Source organism: Glandiceps talaboti, chromosome 12 (assembly GCF_964340395.1).
Source record: "Glandiceps talaboti chromosome 12, keGlaTala1.1, whole genome shotgun sequence".
Classification (NCBI taxonomy): domain Eukaryota; kingdom Metazoa; phylum Hemichordata; class Enteropneusta; family Spengelidae; genus Glandiceps; species Glandiceps talaboti.
In genome coordinates this window covers 7,312,045-7,322,246 of record NC_135560.1, presented here as the reverse complement: position 1 = coordinate 7,322,246, position 10,202 = coordinate 7,312,045, and the positions used below count along the sequence as shown (strand labels likewise).

Below are 10,202 nucleotides of genomic sequence, written 5' to 3'. Positions count from 1 at the left end.
AGCACTTCAAGCAGCAAAACGTGCGCTACAATCTAAGTGGAATAAGCTTCGATCGAGTAGGTGTTGGGGGGGGGGAAGAGAGAGAGAGAGAGAGAGAGAGAGAGAGAGAGAGAGAGAGAGAGAGAGAGAGAGAGAGAGAGAGAGAGAGAGAGAGAGCGAGCGAGCGAAAAAAAAGAGAGTTTGGTGACGCGAGATTTCAATCATCACAAAGTAATAAATAAATCAAAATCACGACTTTACCAGTCTAAATCGCATGTACACTCACATATAAAAAACACGCACGTTTAAATATTTAGTTGTTTTAATGAACCCATTCGTTTTTATTTTTACATATCTGGAGATTTTTACGGTCCATCACGACCGCCATATAAACTCCGGGACTTCATACTCGAGATGAATGTATTGTCTATGTAATTCCGAATCGGTACAGTTTAGTATTCGTCGCCTTCTTCCTCTTCCCCTTGGTCTACCGAATCAACGCCAACTTCTTCGTAATCTTTCTCCAAAGCTGCCAAATCTTCACGAGCCTCGGAGAACTCGCCTTCTTCCATACCTTCACCGACATACCAATGGACGAATAGTCCAGTCAAAATAAGGTTTGACCCAAACATAATTGCAACAGAAATAATTTTTAGTGCATCTTGTTCAGAATTTTGTGCTGAACAACATATCAAAAGTCTAGAAAAATCTAAGTGGTGGAACATGGTGAAAATAACGTTTTTATTAATTAGCATAATTAGCGAGAGTATTATATTCTTAAAATGCTGTTTTCGCAATAGAACCTGGCAAGTAACATTCTATGGATAGGTCTAAGGGTGAAAAAGCATACTAGGACCATCATATGATGATTCAACATCTCATCAGCATAATTAATATGTAAATTATGAAAAATTATAATCAACATATTCAAATTTGATAACATTTTCCTAACACAAATGTTTGCAGGTTATATATCATTTGATTTGCAGTACAGTGGGAAATAAATTTAGCGTGCTTGTCATCATCAAACACTTTTCATGTAAAATGTATCAAAGATTCTTAATTAATTAGTAATTAGCATAATTAGCATATACACGGTTTATCAATCTCCCATGCAAGTAATATGTCTTTGGGAAGGTCTTGGAATGACAAATTACATAGGCTACAATGGACCTTTTAATATCATCAAAGACAGTCTGATAACTCATATTTTTGTTTTGTAGTTATGCAACAGAGAAATCAAGGCAATAAATGTTAACAATTGCATCTTGCCTGAAACTTCCACCCAATAGTATAGGTATAATGATCTTTAGGCATCTAACCAACAATGTTGCAAAAGTTACTACTTATATCACTGGATCATTGTGTACTTCTTATACCAATGTATCGCTGTATACTAATGTGTACGTATTGTTCTCGCATACCGCACTGATATCAAGTTGTTAACTTAGGAGGAACACAAGATTAAGATGTACTTATACTGAGAGTCGACAAGGACATGCAAGTATTATGGGATGTCCATTCCCCTCATCATTCTCATCACTAAACTAAACAGCCAATCTCTTTCTTATCATATTGTTCTTTTTTAACATATTTCCATCTTCAAACTTTTTTATTCAATTCTATAAATATTATTATTAACAGTGCAGAAAGATAAATTAATTAAACACCCCTTTCAACACTGATATAATTTGAAAGTAACATCATCAGTCACTTGTTTGTGTCAATTTACCACAATGACATGACAATCGCCTTCCAATTCAATCTAGCCCGCAATCATTTATGTAGTGACTCAAATAATTAGTCAAACTTAATGGTTAGCCTGATATTACAGGAATTACATACGGTAAAAATTCTGTTCGAAACAAATGACATGTCAAGAAGGCTATCAAATTCATTTGTTTCATTTTTAAAATCCTGTCATAAAATTGAATGGCAAAACTTTAAAAGGATTTAAATTCTCACTGATTCTATGGAAACCAAATAATTTTCATTTAAAAAACAGGCACTGCATGGTTGATAAATGCTTAGTTCTTGTGCACCTGTTTTACGGGGAATAAGAAATTATAAAAATAAAAATGATTAAATCACCCTCACAAAATGGAATCAAAATTGAATAAAAATTAATCAAATGAAATCTAAACAAATATACCATATATTTTTTGTAGAAATTGAAAACAAAATGAGGGAAGCTAAAGTACTTCGCAACATTTACCTGCCCCTGATATCCAAACAAAAGTATTGATAATTTTAAATATCATGTCGTAAGAATTAGCATTGTCATCTGGAATTCGAACAAAGGATGTGATGATTGTGTAACAATGTAAACACAAACACAGAAAATATGAATAAAGTTAGATGATAAAACTAATAAAAGAAAAATGAAATAATTATAATAGTCATTATCAGCCAGACTATTAATATTACAAAGGCGATTTATTGTAGCTATATTTTATTTTGCTTACAATTAGCTTTGGTCTACGTTTCGCCTATAGTATTCTGCATCACATGACCCCTTTTAGAGTTATACAATCGTGGAAAGCTTAGAACTTAATGGAAGAGGTCATTTTCAAACACAAAATAGGAGTTAAAAATCTGTTGAAACGATATCATCAGCATTGTTTGTGCAAGGATTAAGGGACAATCGCATAACATATCCCACAAGCTCAATACATGAACTTTGTCCATTTAGGACAACACATTAAATACTATATTGGAAATCTAGCAGTTGTATATCACATAAGAAGTAAATTTTAATAAACTTATGAACATCTTAGTATAAATATAGAAGTTATCATTGAAGGCGTGATTGTGAAAGTTTTCAAACTTTGGTTAGAAGTGCAAGAATGAAGTTCAGCAATCGCATTGATGCCAGACCCGCCCCTCCCAAACAAACGAAGTTATACTTTATTGAGCTTTTGTGACATCGTGCGATCATCCGTAAATAGATTTGGAGCTCCAAAGTTTGTTTGTTTCCAAGAATTCCTTGTCTCATTGTACAGAAGGCATCTTCTGAGCCAAATTTGCCAATTTTTTATTAACTATATTTGAGATGTCGCAGTATGCAGAATTAGTAAAAATGACTTTTCCAGGTCAAAGATAAAGTTAGTTTGTGGTCGTAACATATTCAAATATTAAATAAATTAATTTTAAAGATGAAGTGAGATTTGCACTCAAAATGATACGTAACTGTGAGATGACTGGTAATGGTACAGAAATAAAACAAAGAAGATAATAGAGGAAGGGTCCCATCCAAAGAAATTATTAATGTCCTGTATCACCTAAAATCGTCTTATGTTTCGTACAGTGGTAATAATACATGTAATGTGCAAAAAAATGGACCTATAATACTGCCTTTCATGTCATTTCAAAGATGATATCTATATTTTTGTAACATTGAAAAAAAAAAAAAAGCTGAATTCAAACAATTCACAGAGGGATGTAACAAAATCTACAAATGTATAATACTCATCCGAATACTTGTCTGTAGAAGTAATATGTGTCCGTGTTACATAGCGCGGAATTCAAAAGATTCAAGTTTAAGCTAATTTATATCTAGATATGAAAAGATATCTTTTATTAAAAACAAGGTACAGTTCAATGTACAAACTGAAGATCATGTTGTCAGTAATCGAGCTTTAAACGAAATATAAAGGGTAGAACATGCCAAGTAACTAGTAAAGCCAAACTTTATTGTAAAATGTAATGCAATAGGTTGTCATAGTTCATAGTTAGAAATTAAAGTTTCAACTGGCAGGTTTTGAGACAGAACAGAATATGAACATGTTTTTTTCACTTTTAAACAAATTGAACATAAAGACCAAAAGGTATCAACAACGCAAGAAATAACAAACACTGATACTACACAAATTGTACTTTTTAAATATAGTATGTTTATTTAGAATGACTGAAAATAAAGAAAACTACAAAAATACACAATTGTGATAAGCAGATAATCACAACTTATTCCTCAACCGGTACCACTAATAATACCATGTATGTGGTAAAACAGGATCTAGAAACAAGTCAATCAGTGCTGCCTTAATTGAAAGACAAGGGGCAGCACTGGTAAACCCACCCAAAGAAGACATATTTATAGATATGCAGACGATGCTATGTAAACAAACAGTGACGGAATATTGATAGAATCAAGGGGCATTTCTTTCTCTGAGAGATATCAAAACTATCGGGAAGAAGACAAAAAGGTCTAGGAGTACAGCATCTCAGATACTGCCAGCGTCGAGGTTGTATAATTATGGTGTAGCTACATCATTTTTGAACGCTCATCTGGACACACGGTGATATAAAATCACATAATGAAAACAGAATCTTCTCCTTACACAGTGTCTAATAGGTTGAATACATGTATTTATAAAACCAACAACCCATGAATGGTACTCCGGCTCAGGTTTGACAATTTGATAATGATGTTTATCTCACTTTTAAGGTCAAGACCTATCGAAAGACATATTACTTGCATACTTTAAATCGAAAAAACTTCTCAACATCTTGACGATAATTACATTAATTAATTAATTAAGTAATTAATTAATCAATTAATTAGGAAACTTTAACTATTCTTTAGCTTACCTTGGAGTGGTTTGATGATTGAAAAGTTATGTTCACTCAAAATCAAGTGTCAATAACTATTGAACAAAAAATATCACTTATGCTTACTAATGTATTGTTTTACATGTTAATTACACTAATTAACACTTGTTTAGCATGCATGTTTATCTAACAAGGGAGGAGTAATTTAATAATGAGAGTAAGGGATTCAAATACTCCAATACCTAATGAGAGACATACAACGAACAGGGGCGTTCAAAAAAATGTATAGTTATTGTACGTTACAAGTAATCAGTGTCCTTAATTAAAGTAATTAAAAATACACATATTAATTCTATGGGAATGGTTGCACGATCGTACAGTGACTCCAAAGTAATTACTCACCTTCAGACCTACCCATAGACATGTTACTTGCATAGGTTTTTTGAACAAATGATATCTCATGAATATTATTTTTTCACTAATTATGCTAATTAAAAAACATCATTTTTGACCATGTTCCACCACTTAGATTTTTCTAGACTTTTAATATGTTATTCAGCATAAAATTCTGAGCAAGATGCACTAAAAATTATTTCTGTTGCAATTATGTTTGGGTTCGGCCATTTTTTCCGCTAGATTGACTGGACTAGAAAGCACGCTTGGCATACATCAAGTCGAACTTGTGGTCAAGACGAGCCCAGGCCTCAGCAATGGCAGTGGTGTTGCTCAACATGCAGACGGCGCGCTGTACTTTAGCCAAGTCACCGCCCGGTACAACGGTTGGTGGTTGGTAGTTGATACCGACCTTGAAACCGGTTGGACACCAGTCGACGAACTGGATGGTACGTTTGGTCTTGATGGTGGCAATTGAAGCGTTGACGTCTTTGGGTACAACATCACCACGGTACAGCATACAACAGGCCATATACTTGCCGTGACGTGGGTCACATTTTACCATCTGGTTGGCTGGCTCAAAGCAGGCATTGGTGATTTCAGCAACTGTGAGTTGTTCGTGATAGGCTTTCTCGGCAGAGATGATTGGTGCATATGTAGCCAAGGGGAAATGAATACGTGGGTAGGGTACCAAGTTGGTCTGGAACTCAGTCAAATCGACGTTCAGGGCACCATCGAAACGCAGGGATGCAGTGATGGAGGAGACGATCTGGCCAATCAGACGGTTCAAGTTGGTGTAAGTTGGACGTTCAATGTCGAGGTTACGGCGACAGATATCGTAGATAGCTTCGTTGTCAACCATGAAAGCACAGTCGGAGTGCTCCAGTGTGGTATGGGTGGTCAAAATGGAGTTGTATGGTTCGACTACAGCGGTGGAGACCTGAGGAGCTGGATAGATGGCGAATTCGAGTTTGGACTTCTTACCATAGTCAACAGACAGACGTTCCATCAAGAGGGAAGTGAAACCAGAACCAGTACCACCGCCGAAGCTATGGAAGATGAGGAAACCTTGGAGACCAGTACATTGATCAGCCAGTTTACGGATTCTGTCCAACACCATGTCGATAAGTTCTTTGCCGACGGTGTAGTGACCACGTGCGTAGTTGTTGGCGGCATCTTCCTTACCAGTGATCAACTGCTCTGGGTGAAATAGTTGACGGTAGGTACCGGTACGGACTTCGTCTGTTTTTGATGACAAAAGTAAGTTCATTAGTAAAAGGGAGATGAAAATATATTTTAAATTTAAGTGTAATATTATTAGCTTACACATATCACGTGTTTAGAGAACTTTGAAAGTCATTATACATTCAATATCAGGATTATTCGGGAGTCGGGGTCGAACAGAGTCAAAAAACACACGCACCTAATTTCCGTAGCAGTTCCAGGTTGTTAGTTAATTACCATAAATTGGAGATGATAATTCTGAACTCAAGAATGAGCTAAATATTTCACAATTGTCGTTGAATTGTGTACTCGGACGTTAACTCCTTGTATTCAGGCAAATCTCCCCCGGTGTAGTTTTTTTTTGTTTTTTTAAACATTTTAAAATTATTTATCGAGTTTCTGAATGCCCATTTTCATTTGACTTTACTGTGAACTTGAGACAAAAACTTAACACATACCGACTACAGTTGGTTCCAAATCTACAAACACGGCACGTGGTACATGTTTGCCAGCTCCAGTCTCACTGAAGAAGGTGTTGAAGGAATCGTCACCACCACCAATGGTCTTGTCACTTGGCATCTGGCCATCAGGCTGGATACCGTGCTCCAAACAGTACAACTCCCAACAGGCATTGCCCATTTGGACACCAGCCTGACCCACATGGACTGATATACATTCACGCTGTGAAAAGACATCAAAGAAAAATGGTGAACTGTATGGCGCATGGTGCATTTGATCATATACATATAATTTTGTTTATATAAACACATGTAATAATATATATCTTGGACCAGCATTTCATCTAATTGGACAAATGTTGCAAGTTCATCGTGCAAAAGTATCTTAAGTTGCCCCCCCCCCCACCCCCACACACATATACACGTATTGGTATTGTAATAACACGATAAACATTTTCGACAATTGTCTCGGTATGCATTTCCTTTGATTTCTCATTTCAAAGTGGTCTGTTTGGGTGATAGCGATAAGGAGTATCTTTTAATTTCACTCTATTATCCTTCACAACATCATCAACAAAATCGAATTGTCACTTTCTATTGCTGTCTGTAGAGTTGTCTGTAGGGTTGTGTTTTAATTAGTACAATACGGTCAAACGTTCTTATAGCTGCAACAATTGTAGCGTTTGTCGTGATTTTGAGGGCTTTTTGTGCCTTTTTTCGTTCCGACGTTTAATCCGAATCAAACGCTACAATTCCTGTAACGCAAACGCAAATAGACGAGATCACGTTGAAAACGTGAGGGAGATGTCAGCGTACTGCTGGTTTGAAAATGTTGCATGCATTGCATGCTTTATTTGCCGATTTTGACGATATTGGGATACCTCTGACCACTTCTTGGGTTTTGAAGGCTCCGTAATTAACGTTGGCGTATAACGTAATTGATGTTGGCGTTTCCTAATAGGAAATGTCCGATTTTTGCCAGGTAAGGCGTAATTTAGCAGAAAAATCAGCCCAACTTTGCGATTCAGATTTGAATCGGTTCCGTCTATTTACGTTGGAGGAATAGTAGCGTTTGATTTGGGCTAAACGTCAGAACGAAAAAGGGAACAAAACAGACGAAAAAGCCCAGAAAATCACATTAAACAATTATTGCAGCTAACGTTCTTAAATTTCAACGAAATAGGTTCACATTATAAAATCACGAACGTCAGAATCACTCGAACAGCATCGCTAGCTTTAATGGCAAATAGACAAAAACAATTCGAAATGTACATAAATATACATATTTCAGTCGTGTTAGGGAGTTAGGACCCAGCATGGATAGGAATATTCGAAATTTGATTCGTTAGTGGTCTGAAGATCCTCTAATATAAACTTTTTACCTGGTATTGTTGTTTCCCACGAGTGGAGACGGAACTTACCCCCCCCCCCCTCCGACAAATATACGGAAGACCCCTGATATAGTGAATGATTTCGAGAAAATGTTACAGAAATGAGAACATTCCAGAACATATTTTAAGTAACCAATTAACTTTCGGTATTGAATCATACAGCTATGTTGTTCGGATGTGGAGAAGTGTGTGGACGTTCAAAATACGCGTATGAAGGTAGCACTGTGCGGGGGGGGGGGGGGTTCGTGGTCAAGCGAGGATGACTTTGATATCAAACGAAGAAAGGACAGAGTTCATACTATCGTACAAACATGACTCCATCTCCTCGTGACACACCTTCTCATTGTTACCTGAACTACTTTCTCAACAGTTGCAATGGCATCTGTAGTTTTTAACTTTGTATAGGAATTTGCATTTTTGCCTTTGTTATTTAAAGTTTTAGGAGATTGGTCGTACAACACGATTATATGCGATGCGGGATGGAAAGTACGGATAATGGTGTGCGAGGCGGAAAGGAATGTGACAAACAAAAACATGGTTCATGGGTGTGTCGCAAAAAGTAGTTTTTTTGCGCGCCACGTGGGTAAAATTGCAAAGCGGGCAAATCTTAACGATTTTCTTGTGGCGTTTGGCTTGAAAACAAGCACATCATGATGTCTTGACCCAATTTTACAGGACTTTGCCACGAGCTGAACCTTTCACCAACATATTTTAAGTGTAATTCGCGAAAAGGTAAAATGAAGAACGTTTGAAGACAATGGGATTCAAAACATAGAGCTCAATCCAAGCAGGAAAATTCTGGTATATAGACTAGCCCCAATGTATATATGTTATGTACCATAGCTTGTTATAGAAGTCAGATAACTAAGATGTTACCACGTGTCATTTTAGAGGTCAGATAAAATGAAGACATTTAGGGTTAGAGTAGCTCTGGATTTATACGTCTTACAAGACTTGTCGAAACCCCGCAGCGTATAAATCCAGAGCTAGGGTTAGAGATGTTAGAATACAGGATATAAAGTTGATAAAATATACGAAGTTGGCGGTCAAAGACAGTTGTATACTTGACTAATGTAAACATGGTACCTACCATTGTCGATGATTTGTGGAATGGGCAAATACAAAATTAGTGGTCTCACAACGACTGTAACGGGTCTCTGGTGAGAATGGCGCATTTTGAGATGGAATCCTGTTTATGTAGCCACTGACATCTGCATCACCATACAAATAGCTCGTTCCACTTTGAAAACGGGTGAACCCAAGTCTCGGTAGTTATCAGGGTGTTCTCGTCTATAATTTGATGTACCAGGAGACCCTATGAAAAGTCTTTTGTAGTCTGTGCAAGTGAAAGTTGCTTTCGGACGATAAAATTCACCCTCACACGAATTTTACAACCTTTTAGATCTGCGTGATCATGCATCCCCTCGAAGAGCATCTCTCTAGAACCAAGTTACCCACCCTCTGTTGAGTTACAGTACAATATGACCGTACCACGCTACAGGTGCCATCTTTTGGAGAACTTTTCTCGATCGGTCGAAAAAAAACCCTCTTGTCTTCTATTAAGTATTGTGTTGCGTGTTTATCATCGCATCACCCTAACCACGAAATAACTTAATGTAAGGTCACGAAACCATAATTTATTTTGAACAAGTGTCCCGATATATGCATGTCTGTTGGGCCATAGACGTATCACTGATACTTCCATAGTTCCAACCACAACAAAGTCTTGATATTAAAGATGTACACATCACATTCACTTATGAATACTTGTTTCCGGCACAGTTACAGGCCTGTAGCAGGTCTAAGGGACGATCTTATTCTGAACGTTCTAAAATAATACACCTATATTTCTGTATACATGTATTTCGTACAACGTCCAAAGTAGCTAATTATGCAATTATAGCTCATTACGCAAATTAGTTACGTCATCGCTCTGTGACACAGATTTACCATGGCAGTAAATTTTATACTGTTTCATCTGTCAATGACCCGATTTCGACCCGATTTCCAAATGAAAGTTTTCTTTATTTCTATACCCATACAACTTGTCGCTGGGAACATTTATGTTATTCCGTGTTAATTCTACTTTCAATTTCTAGACAAACGTGTGTTTGATACGCATATATCCGGTTTTAGCTAACCCATAGACAGTCTAGTACACTTGGCGCACTCATCAATTAGGCTAAACTTTGGCTTCTCAAGTATT

At 36.8% G+C, this 10,202-nt stretch overlaps 1 protein-coding gene across 1 annotated transcript; it reads right to left on the bottom strand.

The window, feature by feature from the left end:
- Nucleotides 1-431: 431 nt before the first annotated feature.
- LOC144443354 (tubulin alpha-1 chain) lies at nt 432-9,176 on the bottom strand. The gene is made up of 4 exons (XM_078132814.1): nt 9,087-9,176; nt 6,606-6,828; nt 5,184-6,165; nt 432-579 (listed from the first exon to the last, which is right to left on the bottom strand). The coding sequence occupies exons 1-4, from the start codon at nt 9,087-9,089 to the stop codon at nt 432-434; spliced, it is 1,356 nt and encodes a 451-aa protein (XP_077988940.1). The 5' UTR covers nt 9,090-9,176.
- Between the last annotated feature and the right edge of the window lie 1,026 nt (nt 9,177-10,202).

Excerpts from the sequence above, each read along its gene's own strand:
- LOC144443354 (XM_078132814.1), bottom strand. Across the intron at positions 6,166-6,605 it reads TTTGGAACCAACTGTAGTCG|ACGAAGTCCGTACCGGTACC; the intron begins GTATGTGTTAAG and ends CATCAAAAACAG. Across the intron at positions 580-5,183 it reads TTGATGTATGCCAAGCGTGC|ATTCGTCCATTGGTATGTCG; the intron begins TTTCTAGTCCAG and ends TTTGACTGGACT.